The following is a 27,319-nucleotide window of genomic DNA, read 5'->3' as shown; positions in this document are numbered from 1 at the left end:
TCAGGGCTCGCTGAACACAAAAGCTTCTTTTTTGTCTTTTTGCAAATGCATCACCATTCGAACCTACCAAGATTTTTACCCCGCAAAAAAAGTGACACATTTTGTGATTTATTATCAATATTAAGTTTCTTTTCGCTGATTTTCACATTGTACTGACTGCACAGAATTTATACCAGAGCCTACCTGGAGGGTGAGAAATAAATCAAATAACAGAAATAAATCACACGTTTTTTGGCTTATTAGAGTTAAGTGTTCATTATTTGTTAGAATGGGCTTAAATAAACCAACAATAAGGCCATTTAAATCCCCTCAGGGTGCAGTATTCATAATTCTAAAACCCTTGCTTTTCTGCTAAAAAACATAATTTAACCAGCAATCAACTGCATAATGTTAACAGCATGACTTATGTCATGTCAAAAAATGGTAACATGCAGGCAGAATAATCAGTGTTGTAAATTGTACTATAAAGCTTGACTTGTTAATTTGGCAGGTCCAGTGTTTGTCCCCACACATCAGGAAATAGTTGGTACAACATTGTCAACATATCGTGTTGAAATATTTTCACCCATAATGTAAAGGGTGTTAAAGCCTCTTTGTAAAGCCTCAAGAATAGACACAGATACTTGGAAAGAAATGGGTATCTGATATGTGACAGTCAGGCCTTTCAATACCCTACCTCTCTCCTGAAAACACCATCGTCTTTGTCCTGGTATTCCCTCAACATGGACTATAAACACAGTAGCTGACGGACAGCTATATTGGCCAGATACTGTCTATAAACATTTTTTTGACGTTATTGTTGATCTTTGCCTGCGAACATACTGTATGACCACAAAGAAGAAATTCTGTCACAAACGTGTCAAAATTGCATCCAAGATTGGGAGACTGGAAAGAGTGATCTAAGGAATCTCACATCCATCTACACCAAACGTAATGGTGCATAAATGATGGAATGTTTTTGAAAGTAGGTGAGGCATGAAAGAGCCCATAAATAGGCTACCAGGCCCAGGGTTTGGGAGAGGTTCAATGCAACTTTAACCCAGTGCAAAACAACACAGGAGCGAGCTGAGTGTCTTTATCCCTCCTCATCCTCCAGACAGACAGAGTGAGGGGAAAGGCAGATCGACCTCAGTAACACCAAAACTCAGCGCAAAATTTATGGGACCCTGCACAGCGAGACAGTCAGGGTGATGCCAAATCCGCCGTTTTTGCCTGCCCAGTTAGAAAACACCATTAGATTGCTTCAGACAATTCATCACAAAATGGGATTTGGGGTAGCTTGTCTAATTTACAGGTCCTCAGGCCCATGGAGAGAGTGTTGCGGTTGGCTGGGGATGCCTCAGCGCCAAAACTGCAGCCAATGTCAAATTGTTCTTTTCTCTTCAGGTCAAACTGAAACCATTAGAGAGGAAGGGCTAGTAAGTAAAAGAACTGAGGTCAAAAGTGTTCTTGAGAAATATGGCACTAACGAGAATCAACAGGCCAACATCATGGAAACGTTTTTTTTTTTTTATCCTACTGACACATCAAACCAACACTACAAATGCTGAATCATTAACGGACATGAATCCTTTAAGAGCAGAACCTAATTTTCTCTGCTCAATGGACCCAGGGAGCAGAGTCAGGCACAAAGACGAGTGTGGAGAAGTGAAAGGGGGGTTAGAGGGCATAAGGACTACATGGGAACTAATAATCCCTTCACAATAGTCTGCGCGTCTGGATTCGGATCTGCACCACAGAAACTCTCTATGGTCTGGAACATTCCTTCAGACTCAGGTTTAGTTCCTCCTGGAGACAGACGCAGGTTGGCTCTTTATCCAAACTCCCCTGTCGAAGCCAATATTTCAGATCTCATATAGCTCATGGCAGGGGGGCGGCGGTCATCGTTTGCAGAACAATTTTGGACCACTTTTATAAGGAGTTCAATAAGGTGACCAAAGCATTCCATTAAAATTAGAGTGAAGTTTTCTCGTCATATGTAAAGCGAGAATTAAGCCTCCCTTAAGGACATTCTTTTAAAAGACTGTCTTGCTAATCTGTCTGGGTGCCAAATATTCTTTCTGGCCTTAGGTATGGAGGCCTTGGCTGTATAAATCATTGTTTTTGCATGTTTTTGGACAATACTCCAAGCTCTGGCCAAGCATGATAAGAATGTGTTTATGATGTTTTAGATTGCATGTCCTTATTGACTTATTCTCTGAAGATGTGGCCTCTGAAAAATAAACTCTAGCAGCTCTACAGTCATACTCCACTGCAACTAAATGCAAATTGAATTTAAGACAATGATTCAGTAATTCCTGGTGGATTCAGAAAACAGTACACACAGTTATATATCTCTACTCGGAAAGCCTTGTCAACATTTCCTCATTTTGGCTATTTTGTTGTTTTTCTTCTACAAAACTGTTTCTAGTCATGCGACATACAAACAACGTATTGTTTGAAAGCTTTTTTTCTGGCCTATTGATTGATGCTAGTGTTAGCTGTCTGAATTTTTGTTGGTAGTTAGCACTTGAGTCCAAAGCGTGCTCTCCCTGGGACATTTAGTACAGTTACCCAGAGAGGTTTGGGACAGTATTGTTATAGTTCCTACCTTGTTACAAATCAACAAAAAACAAGACAAAGGCTTTTCCTTGTTGAATAAGACCCACTGTGGAGTCACCGAGTGAGTGTCTAGTGCCAGCCTGTCAGAAACCCCCTTTTTCCAAATTTTTCCAAAAACAAGTGGCATTGCAAATGTATGGTGTTAAAAGGTAGCAAGCATTTCTTTCATTTTGAATTATATATATATGTCTTGTAGCCCAGACCAAGATGCAGTATTTTGGGAAAATGTACTCCTGTGTCACGGTCTCGGTTTTTGTTAAGTTTCTTTCCTGTTTGGTTTTGAATTTTCCTGCCTTTGTATGTTTTCCCGCCTTTAGGATTGTCAGCCCCACCCCCTGATTGAGTTCAGATCACCTGCACCTCCCCAGTGTATTTAAACTGTGTGTCCCCTGTCTCAGCGTCGGTTTGTCTGCCCTGCCCTGCCATTTTTTTGTTTATTAAAAATCACTGTTCATCCTGTTGCCCGTTTTGCTTCAGTGCAGAAAAAAGGAAGCACTTCTCACAAACATGGTGCTGGTTGAGTGGACGATCTTGTTTTTTAGGATCACCTTTGAAGCCAGAACAAAAGCATCATGGTTAGCAGAACCAAGACTGCTCTTTGATAAACATGTCTGAGAGCTATGTAAAAGGGCGCCAATAAAGCCCTGCTGCTTTTTCTTGTCTTGTCTGGTTGCTGCAGGTTAGATTACCCTGATGATCAATCTAAGCGGCTGTCTCCTTTAAAGGTAACATTCGAACCACAGTGACACTGTATTGTTTGCCAAGGACACATGGTTGGGAAGCAATCATATCTAGTAATATTGTGGGACACGGAGCATTAAAATCCTGAGCTGGTGGAAATAAACATTCCGTGTCTGTAACACAAGTCTAGTTCTGCAATAGTGTCATGGACAAACGGAATGGAAATAGTGACAAACAACACCATTAGCTGAGAAATCTCACATTTAGAGTTTGTGTATACTGGCTTTTTTTCCTGGATACAAGTGTGTCATTTCGACATTTATAGATTATTAAACTTGTCACTACTCTTTTACTGCATTTGCTCCACAAATGCTTAGCACAATTGTCTTGCATGCATAGCACCAGACAATCAAAACTTAAAGTTTATTTCAATCGTCATATATGAAATCTGAACTCTGCATTTAACCCATCCTAAGCCTTTTAGGAGCAGTGGTCTGCTGTGAAACGCCGGAGGAGCAACGTGGGGTTCAGTGTGTTGCTCAAAGACACTCCAACGTGCAGAAAGGAAGAGCTGTCGATCAAACCGCCAACCTTGTGATTAAAGAACGACCTGCTCTAACCGCTGCCACCCCGAACCACAATAAGATGCAATCAATATGTTGTTTAATAATTTGGTATGGCCTTAATTAACTACCCTGTCTCGTAAAAAAATGACGTTCCCATACAATTTAACTGCATACTAAGTTATGTTTTGAGTGAAACATATTTTCCCCGACGTAAACTAAAATAAGTAAATGTTGACTTTTGGTTTCACATGAGGGATGGATGAATCGACGGTGATGCGGATTGATAATTCAATACTCACAAGCTACTAAAAAAAGTATCAGTATCATATTGAATTCAAAAAGTTTGGTATCACCCATTCCTATTTCACATGGGACATGAACAGCGGTCTCTTGGGTGAAAGTTGTTGTTGAACCTTTGTTTGTTTTGACTTCCATGGACTACGATAAAAAATGTATTTGTGATACGTCAAAAACAAATGTATACTCATACTGTAATACTCAAAAAGCAATGTAGGGTCATGTGAAGACTATGTATACCACTGTCATATGTACAAAATGTTATCTGTATGCATGAATATTTTGCACATATTTTCAGACCACTACGAACACTTTGTATCCTATTACTCTTTTTTCCAGTGGTCAACTTGTAAGAGGGGTAATGTGTCTGCCAAACCACACTACTGGCCCATAGATAGGAATTTAGGAGCTAAATGGTCCAACATTTTACTTACTCTTGTTATGTCCCTCATTGACTTGCAGTATTTTTCCATATGTCTTAACTTTCACAGCATTTAATAGACTAAGATTAAGTTGAGTGCAGAGATATTGAAAATTCAATTATTCTTTCTGAAATGCGATTTAATCTTATTTATATGTGTAATATTGTTATCTGTGTAATGATTATATGGGCTATTAAAATTGTAATATTATTTATTTCTAATTTTATTACAAATATTACATTAGACATTTGTGAGCTTTGTGACATTGGTGTAATATGCAGGTATGATGGTGCCTGGTCCTAACTCATTTATCCAGTGTTCAAGGGGGTCGAAGAAGACCTATCAGGATGTTAAGGCAACAGAGACCAATTGTTTAACTATGGCGACCTACCCCATTCAGTCCTCGACTACTTAGATTGTATCAAAGTAAAGGATGTAAGCCAAGGATATATTATATTTGAATGTGACACTGAATGCTTGGAAAACAAATCACATTGGAAGCAAAGGAGGTTCCTCAATCAAAGAGCCTGTGTTCTCACGAAGATCAGGATGGGAACGAGAGGCACAGGGCTTCTGCGCCTTTTCCCAGAGCCTCTCATCCCTCTACAGGCCAAGTCTACTGCCAAGAGAAGTTCCAGGTGGTCTCCAGGCCGCCTTTGATCCTCACCAACCAGGGTCCCTTGGACAGATCAGTCAATGTAATCACTTGTGTTTCAGAGTGCTCAGAGGAAACAGTACTGCTCCATTTCCCTTTCATGGCATGACCTCAGCAGTGGCAACCATAGCGTTGAGGTGACACAGACCTCCGTCCAAATAGGCTTCTCTGTTGTCCCTATCAAATTGAAAGGGCAGCAGATAAACGTTAAAGACAAGCTGCCTTAGTGAGGCACAGAAAAAACAAGCAGAGAGAGGAGAGAGGGGTGGGGGTGCCCACCTCCGGTGAACACTATTTCGATTCAAGTGGGGAAGATTGTTGGCGAGAAGCACTATGGCACACAGCCCACCTGAAACTTGCCATGCAACACTTATTTTTAGCTGACCCTACAAGTTTACATCATGGCCTAACCACGGTCCAGTTACTGACACTCAAAGTGTAGTAGAGGTCCAAACCGTGTTTGCACGAACACACTGCGTTGGCAAGGTGAAACTAGTGCTGCGGACCAGATGGACACGGTGCAAAGAGGGGCCTGAACTCCATGGCAGCTCATCTTTGGCCTTAGGAGCGAGAGGAGTGTGTTTGTCTTGGATGAACTAGAGACGGACCTGCTGCCAGCTTCTTTGAGCAAGTGCTTGAGCAGCAACCAAGCGGGTTTGGTACATCAAGATTGCAGGCAGGGGAGCGTTCTTGCATTTCACTTAAGATTTGTATTACGTTTCTGAGAAACACTTGACACACATTTTTGTCTTATCGGAAGGTAATCATTTTGTTGTTTCACTAAACACCATGGGATTACTTGTATTCTTGGCTGTCTCGGTGCAATTTATTCAACATTTCAGCCCTCAAGATTGTTTTAGGCACCAGGAAGAAAGACAGGCTTCAACTTTGCTTGTCCCCGTCTTTAAGCGTGTGGGAGAACTCTTCGCTAATGCTCTGTTGCCTTGGAAACTGTAAGACACAAGCCTGTCTCTGTTAGGCCAGTCATGCACATGGGTTTATCGTTATAGAGGCCCTTAACGTTGTACCATTAACGTCCCTTCAAATCGTGGTTATTTAGACCTTTCAGGCCTATTTCTCTGTAATAGCTCCCACATGTTTCTTGAGAGATATCAATCTTATCAGGCAAAATACGAACCAAAATGAAAAAGAAAGTCACAGGTAACCAAATAACTTCTTGTAAAACCACATTTTTCCATAAAGTTATTAGGATCTTTTTTTAAATTCATACTAACATCCAAGGGGCTCACAGCTGCTTGTCAAGTCTTGGTTATGAACGAATTGTGCATGAATTTCCACCAAGTGAGAAGTGAAATTGCAAATGTGTGATAACTGTTTCTATGTTGAGGTCCTCCGTGACATTTAGATGATAGTAAATATTTTGGCTTCACATTGATATTACAACTCAAACTGAAGGTCAATGGAAACTGACCTGTGAGCCAAGTGTGCAACGTGAACTCAACGCACTTTAAAATATATATTTTCACCTTATTGTGGCTTATCTCAACCCAAAATGGTGGTTTACATGCCACAGATTAGCACTCATAAACACCATTCATTAGAGGGCCTCCCGAAGGTTCTTGCCAACAGATTATGCTATGATTTATGTGGTGTGAAACTTGTGGCCACGACAAGCCATGAACTAAACAAGTAAAAGATTATGTTTTGATGAAAATAAACACAGAGGATATTGCGCATTCATCAAACATATTCTGTTGAAAAACAACATATTGCATCACTTCATATCCAGCTGGGTTTTTCCAGGATTGGTTTTCATTTGTTACATGAGTCACGGTTCTCTCTTCTCATCATTCCCTCTTTTTGATATATGTCATTTTAAATCTGTCAAATCTCCCCCTGAAACTGGCCATAATACCTCTATATATAAATGAGGTGCGGTTGCTATCTGAAGACAGGAGCTCCTGGCAAGAGTACTTTTCTCTCTTTAGTGCTTTGTGATGGGAGACAATGCTCCAATATTTGTAATGAAGACCTTAGTATTGTTAAATGTCTTCAGAGCCTAAATTTTGAGACTTAAGGCATGTTTAATGTCTGGGAAATGACATGAGGATGATGGAACATTAAGGGTGTATGTCAACTAAATAGTTTCTAGCATTAAACAAACTGTTTGCCATGATTTAATTGTTTAGTCTCCATAGTCCGGACTGAAACAACTATAAGATGGCTTGCCATTCAATTTTGAAAAAAACAATCATGGTCTCCAGAAGATGAATCCTGACATTGGTGATTCCCTGACTTTTCTTCTAGTTCCACCATGTGGTTGATAGTTAGGCATTTTAGTCTTGTCTTGATGACAACTAGATTGAAATTTTACACAGAAATTTCTGCTTGTCCAATACTGACAAAATACTTGCAAAACCAATGACATATCATCAGGTTTAGTGTTAGTTAGCAAACGTTAGCATGCTAACATGCAAAACTAAGATGTTGAACATGGTAAACATTATAGGCTACTTGCTTAACAGCTGTATGCACTGATGTATTGAGCATGTTAGCTTACTGATATTAGCATTTAGCTCAAAGCACTGCTGTGCCCATAGGCGACCTAAATGCTCAGACACATCAAATCAACAACAAAGGAATAGCGGCGACAAAGGCTGACTATTGGTTTGACTCACGTCACCTGTGTCTTGGCCAAAAAGTACCCACAACTACAGCCAACAGCACATACGTTCTGCATAATAGGAAATAACTCTCCATACCAGCAGGTAGTGGTAGTCACAAGTTATAAACTACAAACTGTTGTTATGATAGATACATGTCACACCACTCCCGCTCACCCTTCAGTTTGATTCTAGACGGCCAAGTTGAAAATATTTGTGTATTGGAGTGATCGAGATGAAGATGAAAAGTGAGAAGAGCTCCTCCGCTGATTCAACATGCTGAATTGGGCCCCAAAAAACACTGAATAAGGGCACACTAGTGCCAACTGTGTGGGACACACTGCAAAAACTAGAGCAACAACACATGGCCCGTTGTGTCGGACCCTTAAGGAGTGAGCCACTAACATGGCTGTAGACTTGTTTCCATCTAAAATTGAGTTCTAACGTGTCTGCGTTATCAAACCCTTGTTGCAGCAGCGACCCCTGTCTAAGTACAGAAGAACTTGATGAAATGACTCATGTCACAACAGTGACTATCAGCCTTCAGCAGGTCAGTAGCCCACCAGTAGAGCCATGAAGCACTCTCAGCAGAAATGTAAGCTATCTTTTGCAAACCTTTTCGAAAGTGAGGCTGCTAGGAGGAGCGACCTTCAGGCCTTCGTCAATGTTTCTCTTTTTCTTCAGTCAGACTGGCGGCTGCAGGCTGCGCTTCATCATCTTGCTGGTGTTCTAGTTTTGATACAAAGCAGAGACTCTGAAAGTGAGCCAAACTGAAATATTATATTCACACACATAAATGCACACATTCACATGAACAGTTATGGGGAGCTTTAACACGCTGCCACTGATTTGTGAAGCAGCATCCGTCACACTAACCCTGTTTTGCTTATTTCCATCTCACTGTGTATTGTAGATTTAAAAGAAAGACTTGAGTACCTTTACTCCTGAAATCCCCTACATCTGGTATTTCTCACCAAGTGAATGGGGGACGGGGTTCGGGCAAATTTTTTTAAAGCAAATGTTTATAATTCCTGCCACAGCATATTATAACCTCGCCAAGCAACAGTGGGGAAGTACCTTAATTGTATTATTTATGATTTTGGGTGTTGTGATTTTACAACACACAGTACATTTGTTGCTGTTGTAAGCTTGTTAGATTTGTACTGTTTTCCATTAAAGAAATCACATTTTAGCACAGTTTATTGTTTTTTGTATTAACTCCTTATTCTTATGGAACTTTTTGCAAGATTTGCGTTATTTCAACTTATCAGGATTAAAGTAACAGATATTCCTAGGATAAACATAAATTCGTTCAAGCAGGTGCTAAAATAGATCTATTCCCTATTTTAAAGTTAAAATATCTCATTCCCTTTTGATGGCTTTATACTATTAATTAAACTCTTTGAAAGGATGTGTCAGTCTTTCAAACAGTGGACTTCACATCAGTTATTTCATTTTGGAATGAACCTCGTTAGCTGAATATAGCAAATCTGCAAGGCACCACCTGGGCCTGAAGTATCAACATGTGCAAGCTTCTGTCATAATCTTATCTAATAGTAGTACTAGCTGTTGATGCCCCACTCCCCAACTCTTGAGCTGTCAGACACAATTGGTGGAGACTGATCAGCTGACTGAATATCTGCCAGAAAGATGCATGCTTTGACTTCAGAGGTTGGCTGTCCATACAGTCCGACAGAAACAAATAAGCTCTACCTGCCATGCTCCACGGCTAGAGAACCAAAGATCAGAGGCATTGGGGAGAATTTTCACATCATCTGTCAAGTGTTCTCACTCCAGTGCCCTGATTAGAGGCCAAAGAACACAGTGCTCTCTGTTTTTAACATTTTCCATGTTATTGGTCTTTAAAATCTAGTGCTGAACAGAAGTATGTGTTGTGATACAAATAATCTGCCATTCATTGTAACGCTTAATGCTTTTATGTATTTTTTAATTCCTGTAAAAGAAGAGAGAAGACAACTGCTGGTGTATAAAGCTGCTTGAGCGGTACAGAAGTGGTATTTTTCTTACTATTTAATATTGTTTTCTACTTCCTGGCAAGCAAATTGGTTTGTTTTTTTATTTCTATAAAAGCACCACATGTAGCCTGTTATGATTTTTATTGCTATAAAATTGCTTGTAAGCCTTGTTGAAGTCTCGTGTTTTCCCAACAACTGAGGGCATCAACAATGAATTGTGGTCACTCTGTCATAGATGGTGTGGATTGTCCATCCAAAACGCACAACCGCTGAATACAGATGTGATGTGAGGACAAACAAAATATTCCCTACATTCATTTTGATGACTGGTGACTGAGACTAACTGTGTTCAGTGCTTCTTCTTATTGAAGAAATGGTGGCTTTTTTATGACTTGAAACTAAATTTCCTTGTGGAAACCAAAGAAATCGATTGATTCGAATTGATTCAACCAGTGCTAAAAGTCTTAAACAAACTCTTGTGACAATGTGTTGGATTAGAAGGTATGCTAATTTATTTATTTTTTAAAGGCATTGAACTGCGTGCATCAGGTGCAAAGAGACACAGATTCACAAATTCTGTGTCATTTGAACCTTTTAAGACAACGCTCTTCACAGAGAGATACCACTTGAGTGCTGTGAATGTCTTGCCAAACCAAAAGGTTGTGTTTAGGCATAAGAATTATTACATTTAAGGGATAAGAAGAATTTGGAAGAGTGCACAATCTGTCTATAACTACAACCGTCACTGTTTGGGTTTAAATTAAGTTGGCTTGTAATAAAAGTGATTTGACATTTTGTTTCTCCTCTGAGTGCATAAATACAATTTGTTGGATGGAAGTTATGTTGTAAATGTGGATTTTAAAATGGAGGATGAATGTTTACATTGAATCCAAACATCTTTTTATCTTGTTTTTTCCCGCTCTGATTCCAGCTTAAAGATGGAAATAAAAATCTACTTTGTGAATATAAAAATAAATAATTTATCGCAGTGGATTGCTGATGAAGTCAGTTCCAATTTCATCTGTATGAAAATGAACAGAGAACATTCCTTGGTCTCCCTGCTGTATAAACTGAATGCTGGATGGCGCCTCTCCAGACCTGAGTCTCTACGAACTTGCCGGCTTTGGCTCTGGGCCATACTTGTGTAACATATCGTACACACTGTGAAGGCAGCGTCATCACTACCAGACAAGCTCGGTCTTTCGTATATCTCTGTGTCAAATAGGCCTGCTGACGGCCTGCATCAGTTCTGCGTTAATTAAAATCATATTGTCCTGGGAGTATTTTTTTCTTCTGCAGATTGCCTCCCAGCCACTTATATTGTAATAAATAAAAAGCAACACAATTAAACTATCTGCCCCGGTTTAATATTGGCAATATGTATTTGTATCTTTGATTTGACTATTTTTGCATTGCATGAGCAAGGCCATAGGCTACACTAAGGACGCTGATGTCATGTCCTTGGTACTTTAGAAACAACAAAACATAAAAGATTCAGAATTCCTCCACCAGAATTGTATTCTTTGATGTGTGGAGATTAAGGCATTGAATCAGCATTTACATCTTCATCTTGGGAAAAAATACAGAAAACTACTGGAATAGCTAACTGAATAAAACAAATGTTTGAATACAAATGTTTTTTAGGTGAACTGGGGAAACTTGGACTTATGATATCAATATTTTAAAAAATCCCTGCCACTTCCCTCATCATTAATTATTTTTCTTGACACATTTGAGCCAAAACACATTTATTCAACCACCTTGCCTCTTTCATCATGCAGAGAGCAGCCTCTTGAGTAATGAATGTCTAAAGTCAGCATGGGAGGCCATAGCTATTCAACAGGGCATGTTGGCATCAACACCCTAATAGAAACTGTATTGCACCCTCTTCTGGAATAAAACGAGCATAGCAATGCATTTTCTAACAACGTGAAGAGCAGTAGTATAGCTCTCGATTCTGTGATTCTGTCATTGTCCCCTACATAGAAGACTAATTAATACAATATTTAACTTTACTTTTACACATCAGTAATTATGTAACATTTACATAATGTATAGTTAATTTCAGAATACATACTCCTATTGCTTAAAGTTTAGATGAAGCCATTTTACATAACTTTATATTGAGAATGTTGCACAAGGGATTTTATACAGTCGGTATATGTCCAGCACATCCATTCTGTACAGTTTCAGGAGCTCTCTGATTGGTTCTCGTCGCCGTCGCTCCTTTGATGACGTCCTTCCTGCTTCACCGTAACAGCACGTGTACGGTGTACATTTTAAGAGCAGACGGGAATAGCAGCATCTAAACCTCCGCTTTCAGACACTGTCGTGTGGGCTCTTCACTTTTTTCTTCGTGGAAAGCTCTGCCGACTAAGCCGTCAAAATGGTGAAGCCTCTGTTCAAGGGGAAAAGCTCCATAAACAAGTCAACGTCCAGCAGCAACCCCGGTGAGCTAAACCCCCGTTAGCAACACCGTTTGTTTACAGCTAATGCTAATTGTTGTTAGCCAGTTCATAATATGTTCTTGAAAAGACATTTATAAATTAACTTTGTGAGATTAATATGTGTGCAAGTCTTTTCCAAATGAAACACACTATTCAGGTGAAGTTGACGCAATCTTACTTGAGCTACTTCTGTAATAAGTTAGCGTTGGGACATTTAAATTTGACGCTAAAGTATGAAACTTTTAGCGAAGGGCTTGTGTCAAATTGAAGTGTCAGCTGCTGTTATTAATTTGTAATAGGATGCTGATGTTCCTTGTAAAGCGAAGTGCGTTGATCAATTGTTAAATAAACTGTCCGTATATTTCACAGATCGAGCCAAAGCTGCTGGAGCGACCAACATGAGGGACCGGACCACCATCAAACGTCTGAATATGTACAGACAAAAGCAGAGATGGTAAGTGATGATACAGATTTTCATTATTCTCAATGGCTGCTGGTTTTCTAAGGGGCAGAAATATACCAACAAGTGCTATATCCACACTGACACTGATGTTGTGCTCCCAGCAATGACCGTGGGAAAGTCATCAGACCGCTCCAGTTCCAGTCCACTGTGGCTCCAGGGACTGTAGCCAGAGTGGAACCAAACATCAAATGGTTTAGTAAGTGCACTTCCTTACCTTTTGTGTAGGTTAAAGCAATATATATAGAAACACTTGTTTTTTTGTGGTTTATAGATTAATGTGTTTATGTCCGGTGATAAGCAAGACAACACTGAACACATGGATATTTTACTGCATGAAGAATTTAAAGTTATGAGTTTTTATTGTTCCGGGCCACTTTTTAAAAAAACCTGACCATGTTGGCAATATAGAAAAATCTATTTCAAGCGCATAGCGTTAAATGCACCACTGCCTACTAGCACTTTTTGGTGACTTTAGCAAGATGATACAATATTCTTCATTCAGATTCTCTTTGGCTTCCAGAGTGTGGTAGCATGTCTTCCTAGGGTCTCCAAATAACAATACAAGCTATTTAAATAAAGAACAATGAATGGCAAGAGTAAGAGTCTGATGATGGAATCAAGGGCTGTCACTTTTGCAAAAATGTTACTTTTTATCTGTGGCGTCAAATCCCAAAATGCATACTCGTGTTACTTCTCATATGGTTTGGTGTTCAGCACAACTTACTAGTTCTCTCCCTTTTGTGTTAGCAGTAGAGATGCACCGATACTGACTCAAATAGCTGGATCGGGTATCATTATTTTATATCTATTTTGTTATATTTTGCTTTACAGAGTTGAGAAAGCAATATTTAAGTGACATAAAAGAATGTTCCCAGTCACTTCCACACAGTGAGGCATAACACTTATTATGATATCGGCTCTGTGCCGATACCCAAAGCCCAGGGACCGGGACTGAGCACGTTGGATCGACGCATGGCTAGTTAGCAGCAATAATAGCCGAGTGTACAGCAATAGGGAATGCACTGTGTTAGACAGACACTATGGCAGAAATATATACACTGTGTGAATTTTGAATTGAAACGGAACAGGATTAATAAAACCATATTCTGGTGTAAAAATGTACTCGTTACTGGTGACATCCTCAATGTGATGGCAGATATTGAGAGATGTCTGATGATAACATAATTCATATGTGGACTTTTAATCCACACATTTGAGTACTCCTGAAATACCTCATCAATGAGTGTGATGGGAATTTGGAAAGATAATCAAATAAATGGTTATGAATATCATTTTTAGAGAAAATAGGAAATCCGAACTACACATTTTGTATTTTCTGTGTTTCAGCAAATACCCGTGTGATCAAGCAGTCCTCCCTCCAGAAGTTCCAAGACGAGATGGGAGCTGTACAGAAGGATCCGTATCGTGTGGTGATGAGACCAAGCAAACTCCCCATGTCCCTCCTGCATGATAGAGTCAAAGCTCATGTGAGTATAAAATGCAGAAAGCTCCTTTAAATGTAACGGAATAATTACTTCTTCCTCTTTATCCTGTGCTGTCCACCTAATTGTCCATTTGTCCCAGGAAGGCTCTCTAGAGGAGATGTGTGATTGTTTGTGTGAATTAACACCTTTTACACATTTTATTAAGCGTATAATAGCATATAAAACTGTTGACGTTTCTACGCAATTCTGAATAACATCCACTTCTTCTTTTCCAACATACTGGGTCTGTTTCAGTCTTTTTTTTATATAGTCCCTCATGGAATTGAGACCTTTCTCTAAATGTGAAACAGTTAAAGATACTGATTTGTTTCCTTTACTTTCGGTTGTGTTATTACCATTAACATTACGAGTATATGTGACCAGCAGCGTCTCGGATCAGCGTAGCGTTCATGCTTATGCGGAGCATTATTTTTCCCCAAGTAGTGAAGACCTCATTTACCAACCAGCTAATAGCCCAATTCATGTGAAAAACATTGCTCTCAAATCTGGATGCCGGACTGTTGATTGACCGGTTGACAGATCTTATTCCAAAAAGGCAGATGAGTTGAACCAGATTTTGTGGGTTCCATAGGTGGAATGCATTATCAAATAACTGGAAAGCCCTGTTGAAGATCTTGGCAGATAGTCAGGCAACCTGAATCCTTAAAGATCATTGTTTCTGACAACCCTGAACTCCCCACCTCCTCCCTCTACCTTTCATGGCAGTGTTGCAATAGAGGCATGACTTGTGATAAATATCATTGGAACACTTAATCAGTCCTGGCACCGGCGTAGCGGTTTCATTGGCATGGTTGTTGCATATTTGGTTGTTCTGTTTACTGTATGTATTTGTTCTGTGATTCTGTCCGAAACCTCTGGAACGGCTGCATCACTTTGACTGGTTGTAACACAGACGCAAACCTTTCCACCTGCATTGTGTCACAAAAGATTCATTCTGAAAATGTTCTTAGCTGTTCTTACTCATTTGAATATGCACTGTGCAGTTGTATTGTGTAGGAAAAACACAAGTTGGACAGTCGGAGCTGTGAGTCTAATCATTTCCTTTGTTTCTACACCTGCAGAACTCCAAGGTGCACATTCTGGACACAGAGGGGTTTGAGACCACATTTGGGCGCAAGGCTCAGAGGAAGAGGCCCAGTCTCATGGTGGAGGATGTGAAGGACCTCATAGAAAAGGCTGAGGCCTCAGGCCGGACCTACAATGCAGACAAGGACAAAGACCTGGTGGTTGAGGACACGGGGGTCCGGTAAGACCCGTTAGAAGATATTCTGATCGATCCACTACTGGCTACTTTAGCTGGTTGCTGAATTTATATATTTAATGTTTTTGGGATGTCAGTCCAGTCCCTTCTCGTGAATGCGATTTCTCAGAAACGCTTTCGGGGAATTTCTTCAGATTTGGCTCAAACTTCCACCTGGACTCGAGGATGAACTGATTAGAATTTAGCTGTCAAAGAATACGGTCACTGTGACCCCACAAAATGCATTTTTAAACCAACTCTCAATAATTGATAATTAATTGATAATTATGACAATTTCCCGCACTAATGCTAGTTTTATTCTCATGTTGCAACAGGGATGAAGTGCGTGAGGAAATCTTCAAAAAGGGCCAGTCCAAGAGGATCTGGGGAGAACTTTACAAGGTATTGTTTCCATCCTCCTCTCAGCTAATGTAGCGTTACCGTGACGCGTTACGCGGCCATTTTGCATTCCTGACCGTTTTCTTGTGATAGGTGATTGACTCATCTGATGTCATCATCCAAGTGCTCGATGCCCGTGATCCCATGGGAACGCGCTCCCAGAGCATCGAGAAATACATGAAGAAAGAGAAATCCTGGAAACATCTGATCTTTGTTCTCAACAAGTGTGACCTCATCCCCACCTGGGTCACGGTAAGAAATCGACAACATGTTGATCTTTAGTTTCCATTTCATTGGGAGTGAATGTGTCTGTTTTGTCATAGTATGATAAAAAAAATAATGTCTCTTTGTCTCCACTGAATTTCAGAGACGTTGGGTAGCTCTTTTATCCCAAGAGTACCCCACTCTGGCTTTCCATGCCAGCCTGACCAACTCGTTTGGTAAGGGCTGCCTCATCCAGCTGCTCAGGCAGTTTGGCAAGGTAAGCACATGGCTCAGATTCAAAATACCTGTGATTTAAGCAGGAAACCATTTACTGCTCCAACAACAGTCCCAGATACCATAACGTGTTGCCTTTTATGTCGTTCAGCTTATTGTCCACTGAGTGGAATCTTTCAAAACGGTTTATTTGCTTTTGGCCGTGGATGTTCAAATTGCACGCCCTGTGATTTCTGAGTGTACTATTCATATAGATTGACTTATAACAAAAACTATGAGCTGTATTTTAGGTCTTTGAGTTTGGTTGCATTATAACATCTCTCTCTAACCTGCCATTAAATGAGCTCTACTCTAAAAGTAGACCTGAACATGTGACGTAGTGACTGTGGAATGTAACACGTTTGTGAAAGCGTGGGACTTAAAAGATCTGATAAAGTTTGATATTCAAATGGAATGTTCTTGTTAAATTGAATGTTGGGATTTTAAAGAGGCTGTTATGTGAAAACATCTATGGGATTTTTTTTTTTCCTTGTAAAAGTTATTCTCTGGACTGCGTTCACCAAAGATTCTGGAGGTAACAAGATGAAAAGCTTGTTCCAAAAAACCGCCTCCATAGTCCACCTCCTGGGACGGAAAGAAAAGTTAGCTACGTCTCTTGTTTTGAAAGGTTTCGTGATGTTCATGTTGACATAACAAATCCTTTTAAAGATATCTTTTGGTATGTGTTGTGAACAAACTAAATTGTGACTCTGGAGTGATGACACGTTCACTTGGTTTATTGCTAATGGCAACAGAGCCCCATCTTAAATTACCTCCGTGGACTGAGGACCAGACGGAGGTTGTTGTTGTTGAGGAAACACCACATTCTGACTTTACTTTTGCCTCCCACAGCTCCACACAGACAAGAAACAGATCAGTGTGGGTTTCATTGGCTACCCGAATGTGGGAAAGAGCTCCGTCATCAACACCCTGCGGTCTAAGAAGGTCTGCAATGTGGCACCCCTTGCCGGAGAAACAAAGGTACGTTTCCAGTCTCATCTCAGCCATGCAAGCTAAATGGAGACATGTGATTTGAAGTCTAGCGACATTGAAAGCGTGTTTAGTAGGCACTGCACTGGAGGGCTCTGTAAAAAGAAATACAGGAAACAGTTTTGAAATCCTTATTTTCTTTTTTACGGAAAATGATGAAACTGAATTCTAAAGGTTAAGTGTTCATATGAGTGCCTGTTGTTGAAAATCTTTGAACCTTTCCTGCCAGAAAAAAATCTCCAATGCAAAGGCCTAAAATTAAGAATATGAAAGAAAAGATCCGACCAGTATTATACACTAATAATAATAAAGGATAAGAGCAAAGAAGGGAATGTTTTTGTGTATAGGGAAGAGGAGGTTTGATTCAGTGGGACGGTGATGTGATGTTCCTCTTCTTAATAATTGCTGATGGCTGCAACAACAGAAGTAGTTGGCTCAGAGTTCTTAACTCTGTAACTGAAAATCTACGGAGCGACTGGGCCAAGAGAAAGAACAACAACCATTTTCATCCTTAATTTCCTGGGGCTGCTTATCCTGTTTGGATCTGAAAACCCCGATGTCCACAGCAGGGTCAAGGGGAAAGAAGGGGGGGGTGAATCTAGCCAGTGAATCTAATGGGCCTGCATCCAACCCTCCTTCATTTCTCACCTTGCCTTTCATTCTCACCACATACTGGCTGCACTGCCGTGACCCGCGTTCTTACTGTGGTTCAAATGGATGTGCGCGTATGTTTGCTAGTGCAGTATGCGTTCAGAAAGGGCCCGTTGCTTGGCTCCCGGTACCGGATGTGCTGCAGGGAATGAAGAAGAGTTTGGTTGTAGTGTTAGTGTATCCGGTGTCCAGCAGCAAAAGTAAACTGCAGCCATTGATCCGCGGCCTAAATGCGAAAGACAGACAGACAGGGAGGGCGAGATTCCTTGCTTTGTAGTAAGGTATGTAAAAAGATCCCTCTGAACCAATCGTGGAAGAGAGAGATGGTTTGTAGCATATGGAGAAAAGAAAGGAAGCCATTATCACAATTCTTGGGTTAGATTCAAAACCGTCTTTGTTTTGCACGAACAAAAGATAATTTAAAAAATATATTTTGCCACGGTCTAACATCTCATGTGAACCTGAAATGATTTAAACACTAATCTCCTTCCTTTGTTTTTTAGGTGTGGCAGTACATCACTTTGATGAGGCGCATCTTCCTCATTGACTGTCCCGGTGTTGTCTACCCTTCAGATGACAGTGAATCTGATATTGTCCTGAAAGGAGTGGTAAGTCTCTTTGATTTGTCTTTATGTACTTAGGTTTTTCTGATATGTGCCTCGCATACTTCTGCTCCAATACAATGGAGGTGAATCATTTGTGCTCCTCATAGCACAGAAAGACACACTGTCCCAGAGACAGTTAATGTGTAACTGTTACTGTGGGACCTTTGACAGCTCTAGTACCTGGAACGTAATGAACAAAGAATTGAAAGTGGATTATTTTTGCTAATACCTGGCTGTTAAAAAGTGCCTTAATCAAGCTCCGATTCTGATCCTCACAACATTTAGGCCTCGTAGTCCCTGTAACTGAAAGGTTGCCGGTCCGTATCTTAAACTGCACGCCTTCTTCTTCCCCTTCCTCACAAAGGTTCAAGTGGAGAAGATCAAGAACCCAGAGGAGCACATTGGGGCAGTGCTGGAGCGGGCCAAGCCAGAATACATTCAGAAGACTTACCGCATCCCCACTTGGAACTCCCCTGAAGAATTCCTCGAGAAGCTGGCAATGCGCACTGGGAAACTTATGAAGGTCTCAATCTACCTCTTTCATTTTCTTGCTTGCGGGACGTTAACAGGATATATACTTAAAACTGCTCTGCCTCAAGTTGGAATCTAGTTTTTTATTATTATAAAAATGTAACAACATAACAGTATCATATCAGTATATGAAGTGCAACACCAAATCCTTACGTAATACATCTGGTTTATTTATGGCTTCCAGTTAAATAGTAACGTGCATGTGAACCACTAGCTTAAATCCTGAACTTGAGCAACGTATTCTACAGGGTGGCGAGCCAGATATCTCCACAGTCTCCAAAATGGTGTTGAACGATTGGCAGAGAGGACGCATCCCCTTCTTTGTGAAACCCCCTGGGGCTGAGGCGGATCACGAGGTAAGAGTTTGTTCTGTTTCATCCGTAAATTACTTTTTCTCTACGCCAACCTGGGCCCTGTGTTTTCAACCTGTGTTTTGGGTCTGTTGTTTTTCTAGGGCAAGGGGCAATTGCCAGTTGAAGGACCCTCAGCGGCCGTTGAGACTGTGCAGGAGGAGCAGCCAGTCAATCCGGATGCCACCCCGGAGCAGAGAAAGAAGGAGCAGGTCACGAAGATGCTGTCTAATGTGAAACAGAACTTCGGCAAAATCAATGTGGCACCCGAGTTCAACGAGGAAGACTTGGTTCCTGTGGAGATGCCTGACCTGGGGCTGTCTGACTTCTCCGGCTCTGATGGCGAGGAAGACTGTGAAGAAGAAGAAGAGGAGGAGGAGGAGGAGAAGAAGGAGGGCGGCGGCGAGGCAGACGGGGCCAATGTTGAACCAGCTAGTGGAGAGACTGAGGGCGCCGAGCCCGCAACCGCAACCGCTCAGACGGGCAAAGCAAACAGCAACAAGAGTTCACGGGAGGTGATTCGTGAGCTGGATGACAAGATCTCTAAGTACAAGCATTTCCTGGACCGGGCCAAATCCAAACGCTTCTCTGCAATCCGGTCAGTATCCTCTCCACCAAACCTCACTGAAATATGTTCTTTGTTTTGCCCTAATTTCTTTTGTCCAGTAAAGTAACAGGAAGTTGTCAGGCACAGAGATGCCATGCATTTGAGTTGGTCCGTGCTAAGCAGCCTGTAAGCCCCTGAGGACCAGCTGTCAGTAGTGTTCATCTCTGATCAGGAGCCTGTTTCCATAACTTTTCCATGTCTTTGTGTTCTTTAATCAAGTTTAGCTGCATAGATGATCACTGTCTATTACAACAGATCCCAACTATTTGCTTTGTTGGGAATTCATCCACTCTTTTTCTTCTTTGGACAGGATACCTAAGGCGCTGTCTGACAAAGCGTTCACGGACATCAAGACTAAACAAGCGGCGGCAGCGCAAGCAAAGCAAGCACAGAACAAAGGTAGCCGATCAACATGTTTGTCATGACTTTGTATGGTGATGAAGGTAGATTGATTTGTTTTGGAAGATCAGACTTCTAAAAAAACCGTTCAGTTTCTCAGAAACAAAATAAAAAGCACACAAGCATGCCATCTCACTGGTGTGAGTATGTATTAACCCAGGTTTGACACACAGATACAGATATGTACGGTATTTGCCTGCAGCCATACAAATTGGATTGGTCAGGTTGACAGTTGAGATCCGGCCAGGCACGGACTCACATTTGTCAATCTTCGTTTGAATTCAGATGCAAACCAGCAGAGCAAGAAGAGGAAAGCTGAGGAGGACGAGGAGCCCACCCAATCCCGCAGACTGACGTCTAAACAGGTATGCAGTGTTTGTCCTCGCTGACGTCAAACAGATCTCTGTGTCGACGCATTTGCTCAATGTGTATTCCTCTTTTGGAATGTTGGATCTCTGTAAATTCAAGAGTACAGTGTAGACCTGCTCTATATAAAAAGTTTCATCAGATAACCTCATATATATATATATATATATATATATATATATATATATATATATGACTTGACTTTCTGGTCTAACAGGAATGAAGTTACTCATGTTTTTCCTCTGTTCTCTTTATCCATCTCTACAGAGACGAGCAATGGACCGTGCTCAGAAGACGAAGAAAGTTGGTGTACGCTATTACGAAACGCACAATGTCAAGAACAAGAACAAGAACAGAAAGATCCCAGCATCGGCCAAAGAAGGCCAAAAGGCCAAACGATCAAAGCACTAGACTGGACTCGTGAAACGCAACATTTGTAATAAATCTTTATTTAGACTAGCCCAAAAGAACACGCTTTTATTGATCGTGTAGAGTTGATAGAAGGTGGAATGCTGACTAATTGTTAAATGGTCTTTATCAAGTGGCCACTTGAGGCCTTATCATTACCACGACCGTCTCTCTTTTCCCCTTCAGCCCAGGACTGTTTTTGACAGATGTAATGCTCTCTTGATGTTCAAGAGAAAGGTACAGTTATTGTGAACTGTACTTGTCATGCCATGCTGTAATAAAATACTTGTTAATTACAATCGGTTAAGTTTATATGAATTCATTTAGAAACGAGACAAAGAACAAATGTCACATTCTGTACTGGGAAATGAAGACCCGGTTCTGGTTTGGCGAAGTTAATTCTTTGGTGTAAGGATCTTTTCCAGTTGGTTCTGAATAGGAAGACAAAAGTAACAATCTTAAGACAAGACAACATGGCTGCTATTGGTTCTGAATCTAAAAGATTGTTTTTCTTTGGTACGTAAAAAAGAACCATCACCTTGAGCTGCTGGTTGGTTCTCTTCAGGAACTGAATCTCTTCACTGAGCTTCTTTTCCTCCAACTGTCTCTTTTCGTTTTCTCTCTTTTTAATAGTTTCATAGATGGCTCTCTGTTCGTTCACTTGCTTCCTGAGCTCGTCTCTCTCCTCCTCCAGATCACAAATCTAGGCATGTGAAAAGACAAACCTGTACGTCAGTTATGCAAAGAGCACTACCCCCATCCTTATGTTACACTCTTAAAGTGAAATGGTGCTCTCTGCTGGATACCTTACGGAAAAACAGTTTATAACTATATTCCGTTGGCTTTAGATCTTATCTATGAAGTGCTGCAAACATTTTTCCGATTTTGGGTCCGGTGCCCTTTATGTAATTGTTTGTAAGTCATAATAAATGACTAAATGTCCTTACTGTTTGCTCCATGACAGTCTTGCCCTGCTCAGCCTGCAGTGCTTTCCTTATTCCAAAAGCCACGCTGCTCTCATACAGTGTCTGGTAGGCAACTATAGTCATCTGAATCTCATCTCTGACCCTCAGAAGCAACAGACCCCTCTCAGCGCAGTTGATGGTCACCTGTCTGATCAGCTCATCTGAAAGAAATAGAAAATTAGGAGAATAGGACAATTGAGTTGATGTGGGTGAAACCGCCACTATCTCAGCCTCCTCCTTACCAAAGCACTGGGAGTAAAGCTTCCTGCGGACAGGACAGATTCCCGTTTCTCTGGCCAGCCATTGCTGCAGCTTTATGTCCAACTGTTCCTCCAGGCGAATAACGTCTGTTCTGGTACACGGTGCACTAGACACGTGCTGCATCCACAGCTGGTTTCCCTCCATCCATTCCCTGCAACAGCAGAAGTTGAGCTAAATGAGAGCGTGGTTTGTTCTTGTTGAACGTTATATTGTTGATGGTATGGAGCTATACCTGGGTGGAAGGATGATGTTCAGGATCTCCTCATTTTCCTGCTTGGGGCCATCAGCAGCTGCTGATTTTGGCTTAGGAGGGGGTGGAACAGGGTTGGAGATAGCAGGCTGCTGAGGGCTCACTCTCAAAGGCCGTCCCTGTAGTGAAACATATTTTATGTAACACATTATATATTGCATGTACTTAATGTTACCTATCCTAATATAATCATATTTTTTATAATATCAGACACCTTTTAATACACTGCCTTGTCACTCATACATTGACAGACGTGTAGGCTACAGTTGTCTTGCCCATGTTGCCAGACAATGCAGGCAGTGAGTGCTACAGCTTATATGTTCCCCCCCAACCTTTTTTCCAGAGTTTACAGACTTCAATCACCTTTTTTGCTTTTAGTAATTTGAATACAACCAACATCCTGTAAAACATATTTTTAAGTAAATTACTATTTCTAAATGACTCTCATGACATCTTTAAGCTTTATAAGTACATTCTTTGTTTTTGATCGTTTATAATATACAGTCGTTGTACGTTAACGTTACTCTTTCGTGCCGTTACTATGTAACGTTAAACTCACCTTCGGTGATTTTGTGTCCGTGTTTTTGATCCAAACTGGATTGTCGTATTTCAGGAGAGACTCGCCCGATGTAATCATTGTGTGTTCTCTGTTAAAGTCATTAAAATATACACTAAAATCAGAAGCGTCTCGCTGTGAAGCTTCAGTTACAGAAATATCGATGTCGTTGCTCACAAAAAAAAAAAAGTTTGTTCTAACTGTTTAAATTGGCATGGCAACAGTGTCCCGGCGTACCATTTTAATGTGTCCGAGTGGAATCGGGGGTTTGGTTCACAAATGTTCATTTTTTAGACTCTTGTTATAAATATATAATATTCAGCACAACAGACGAAGACTGCTGGCTGTCCTCTTGGTGTGAGTTTAAGGGCACGTCCATTTTACATCTTACAATGTGCCTTGGGAGTCTTAAAACGAAATGTTCTTTAACAAAAAAAAAATCCAGAATTTTTAACAACACCCGCTTAATTAAAAATACCGTTAATGGGAGACCCGTTCATACGGAACCACAAGTTGGTTGCGTCCCGGTTGACAGAAATGATCGGCGCACCCCCGGAAGCGGAAGTGTGTAATTTGAGCACAACAGTCGAAGTTTTGTAATCGCGAGTTAGCTTTTGTTGTTACACGCCTTTGGTTTGGACGGCGATGTGTGTTTAGTTAAATAACGGTTGGATTTGGTAAACATATATTAGAATGACCAAAGAAAAGCGACACAAGAGAAGGGAATCACCGGAGCGGGAGTCCAAAGTGAAGGTAAAGCAGGAGCAAGTGAGCCCCGTTAGGCCACAGACATCGCGCCGCTCGAGGTCGAGATCCAGCGGAAACTCAAGTCCACCGAGGAGACGAGCGAGCAGGTAATTTGTGATCACCGTGTCACTTAGTTTTTACCGCGTGCTTTTAGTTCTGCCGTGTGTTTTTACACCACGAACGCGTTGCTTTGTCCGCTAACTTAGCCTTTATTAACGCGTTAGCTGCATCTAAACCTCTTTTTGTGTTCTTCGTGTAGATCGCCCGCCAGGACGAGGGATCGTTCACCAGCTAGAAGAGAGACATCTCCCGTCAGACGGGGCAGCAGATCTCCCAGAAACAGAAGAAGTCGCTCTCCCCCACATCGTGGTGCTGATGTCAAAATAAAGCGGGTGATTAGTCTCTAAATTAGGAAGAAAAAAAATGAATTAATGCTTCACAGCTTTAATAGAGATTGATAAGTGATTATTATGTGTACCTTACACTGCTGCTGCTGGACTGACATACGGTTAGGTTGTGAGTATGTCACCTGTGTTCTATTGACAGATACCACTTTTCATCAGTATGCAGGTATTACAATGAACACCGTTTAACAATTGAATGGTTGTTCAAATGTTTTCTTCAAACAGAGCCAATATTTGGCTACAGTGGGCTGGATAGCATTGCTACCACTAAGGTATTAGCACATGACAACCGCCTACAAGCGGTAATTATGTGTAATAGTCTCATGATGTCAGTCTTAAATAGTGTCAATGTGATGTTTTAGCTCTTATTGTAATTACAATAACTCACCATTTATAAGTGGCATATGTCAGTAGAACAACATAGTCATCGGTGTCATATGCCAGATACAACAATGACATAACAATGGCCACTCTGACTGAATGTAATATATGGTTACGGTGCCTGTAAACGACTGTTAACTGTGCGAGCTTGCTCTGGACTAATACTCGTCTTCTTACCAAAAACCTCACAGGAGCGGGAGGAGCATCGGGCCAGTGCTGATGAGCGGCGGAGAAGGAACGATCAGCCAGAGGAGAGGCGGAGCAGGTGGGAATCAGACAGACCGCGGGAGAGAGACAGCGGCAGAGACAGACCGAGAGAGCGAGGCGCACTCGGCTCTCAACAGGCTGAGGGGCGAGAGCGAGGCGCACTTGGCTCTCAACAAGCCGAGAGGCGAGAGCGAGGCGCACTTGGCTCTCAGCAAGCTGAGAGGCAGCAGAACGATGAGCGGCGCAGAGAAAACCGCCAGCGGCGCGAAGAGAACCAAGAACAGGATATGGGAGAGACTGAAGGGGGGAGTGACCCACCTGTTGACAAAGAGAAGCCCAACTTTGCACTGTCGGGGGCTCTAACAGAAGATACAAACACATTCCGGGGGGAGGTGATCAAGTACAACGAGCCACCCGAGGCCCGCATTCCAAAGCGCAGATGGCGGCTGTACCCCTTCAAGAATGATGAGCCCCTTCCAGTCATGTACATTCACAGACAGAGTGCCTATTTGTTGGGGCGTCAGCGAAAAATTGCTGATATCCCCATTGACCACCCATCCTGCTCCAAGCAACATGCAGTGTTCCAGTATCGGTAAGAATAATCTGTGTGATTTGGACACAATTCCACTCCATGTTGCATTTCACTTTTGATGATTTTGTTGCTGTATTAGTAACACTTTCTGTCTCTCTTTCTGTAGACTCATGGCGTTTACGCGTGCAGACGGCACCGGTGGCCGCAGGGTGAGGCCTTACATCATTGACCTGGGTTCCGGCAACGGCACCTACCTGAACAATCAGCGCATCGAAGCCCAGCGCTATTACGAGCTCAAAGAAAAGGACGTCATCAAGTTTGGCTTCAGCAGCCGCGAGTACGTCCTCCTGCACGAGTTTTCAGATACGAGCGAGGTGGACAGCAAGCCGGAGGGGGAGGAGGAAGACGACGAGGGTCTCGATGAGTAAATTGTTTCTCCATAAACTGCGTTTCCCAAGTTCCTTCAGATCACACAACACCACCGTCACTGTTAAACAAAATAGCTGTTTCGGCAGAGAATGGAACCGGTAAATGTGGGACTTTCATACAATTATGGAACACGGCTGGTTTGTATATTCTGTAATTACTGAACTGTTGCTTAAACCTGCCACAACTGTCTCAAAGAAGACTTCCTACTCTCAGGTTGATTGTGTAATGTCTGTGTGACGCGTGGCTGATCTCACATCTGACAGTGCTCACAATACAAAGTGCTCGTTGCCGGATAAAGATACCTTGCTAAATACAATAGTTAATTATATATTTTTGGATCACAGCACTCAGTACAACGTTTAGCAGGAGACTAATCTCTTGTCTATGCCCCAGCTGTATATGTCAATGTACGATACGTGGAATGTGAATCGCATATTGTCAGAGTAAAACATTACAGACATACAACTTGTAATGATAATTGCCTTTTTTTATTTTGCTTTTGTAGTGCAGGGGAAGAAATGGGTGATGCTGTTATGTGTTTCCTTGCACCAATGCTGTGTGTATTTACAGACTTATCCTTTTTATTTTTCTGTTCTGAAGCAGACAGCATTCATAGTCAATTTTCATTCATGTACTGTAAATAAAGACAGTGGAAATTTGGATTGGAGTTGAGTTTTAATGTAGACACCTCATCAGAGTGTTGTACATGATGTCATGTGTTTATTTTACAATTTTCTATTAATAAACATTACAATTAAGCATTTGTGCATTGAAGGTACTTTTTGTTTTCGCTTGGTCTGGGCTTGGAACTGGAAGCCTATGAGCTTGCCTCATACTGGAAGGGACTGGAGAATATTATAGGAATCTGGCCTTACATGTGCATCAGTCTCTCAGGGTCAGATCCTTGTTGAGCTAAACCACTAAGTGCGCACTAACAGCACTGTATGCTCTGTCTTTTATGGACCACAAGTGAAGCAAAGCAAGAGACCAAACACAATTCACCCCCCTCTCGCCCCGGCCTGTCCACCTGTTTTTCCCCTACATCTCTGACTGACTAATTTATTTAAGGGCATATTCATTAATTATATGCAAGAAGACATAATTGGGAAAAAAAATATCAAGTGTATTTAATAAAAGGTGGCATTGCGGTAGTGGCAAGAACAGCTGAATAAAAGTTTTTCACAGCAGGTGTCGTGCGAGAGTCGAGGCAGAGTGGCCCTTTAGTTTCACTCTCAAAATGTCAGCGGGCGGAGCAGGGGAGGGGAGGGCGGAGCAGGGGAGGGGAGGGGAGGGGAGGTGAGGGCGGGTCGAGAGGAGTACCGGGAAT

At 41.5% G+C, this 27,319-nt stretch overlaps 3 protein-coding genes across 3 annotated transcripts; 2 read left to right on the top strand and 1 right to left on the bottom strand.

The window, feature by feature from the left end:
• Positions 1-12,079: 12,079 nt before the first annotated feature.
• On the top strand, positions 12,080-21,551 carry gnl2 (G protein nucleolar 2). Its single transcript, XM_079165273.1, has 16 exons — positions 12,080-12,272; positions 12,639-12,723; positions 12,834-12,928; positions 14,080-14,219; positions 15,299-15,483; positions 15,813-15,879; positions 15,970-16,128; positions 16,244-16,357; positions 17,206-17,334; positions 18,498-18,602; positions 18,964-19,122; positions 19,379-19,486; positions 19,585-20,078; positions 20,398-20,486; positions 20,772-20,851; positions 21,120-21,551. The coding sequence occupies exons 1-16, from the start codon at positions 12,209-12,211 to the stop codon at positions 21,261-21,263; spliced, it is 2,217 nt and encodes a 738-aa protein (XP_079021399.1). The 5' UTR covers positions 12,080-12,208; the 3' UTR covers positions 21,264-21,551.
• A 104-nt stretch (positions 21,552-21,655) lies between these two features.
• On the bottom strand, positions 21,656-23,373 carry dnali1 (dynein, axonemal, light intermediate chain 1; the record flags this gene model as incomplete). The annotated part of the gene is made up of 6 exons (XM_079165165.1): positions 21,656-21,691; positions 21,799-21,963; positions 22,208-22,386; positions 22,468-22,637; positions 22,719-22,855; positions 23,296-23,373. 6 exons carry the CDS (start codon positions 23,371-23,373, stop codon positions 21,656-21,658), a joined length of 765 nt encoding a protein of 254 aa, XP_079021291.1.
• A 497-nt stretch (positions 23,374-23,870) lies between these two features.
• On the top strand, positions 23,871-26,652 carry snip1 (Smad nuclear interacting protein). The gene is made up of 4 exons (XM_079164046.1): positions 23,871-24,146; positions 24,299-24,431; positions 25,016-25,623; positions 25,730-26,652. The coding sequence occupies exons 1-4, from the start codon at positions 23,986-23,988 to the stop codon at positions 25,989-25,991; spliced, it is 1,164 nt and encodes a 387-aa protein (XP_079020172.1). The 5' UTR covers positions 23,871-23,985; the 3' UTR covers positions 25,992-26,652.
• The last annotated feature ends 667 nt before the right edge of the window (positions 26,653-27,319 follow it).

The sequence above is a fragment of the Pholis gunnellus genome, assembly GCF_910591455.1.
Source record: "Pholis gunnellus genome assembly, chromosome: 8".
Taxonomy (NCBI): domain Eukaryota; kingdom Metazoa; phylum Chordata; class Actinopteri; order Perciformes; family Pholidae; genus Pholis; species Pholis gunnellus.
The sequence above is the reverse complement of the archived record's forward strand: the minus strand, read 5'-3'. Positions and strand labels throughout refer to the sequence as shown.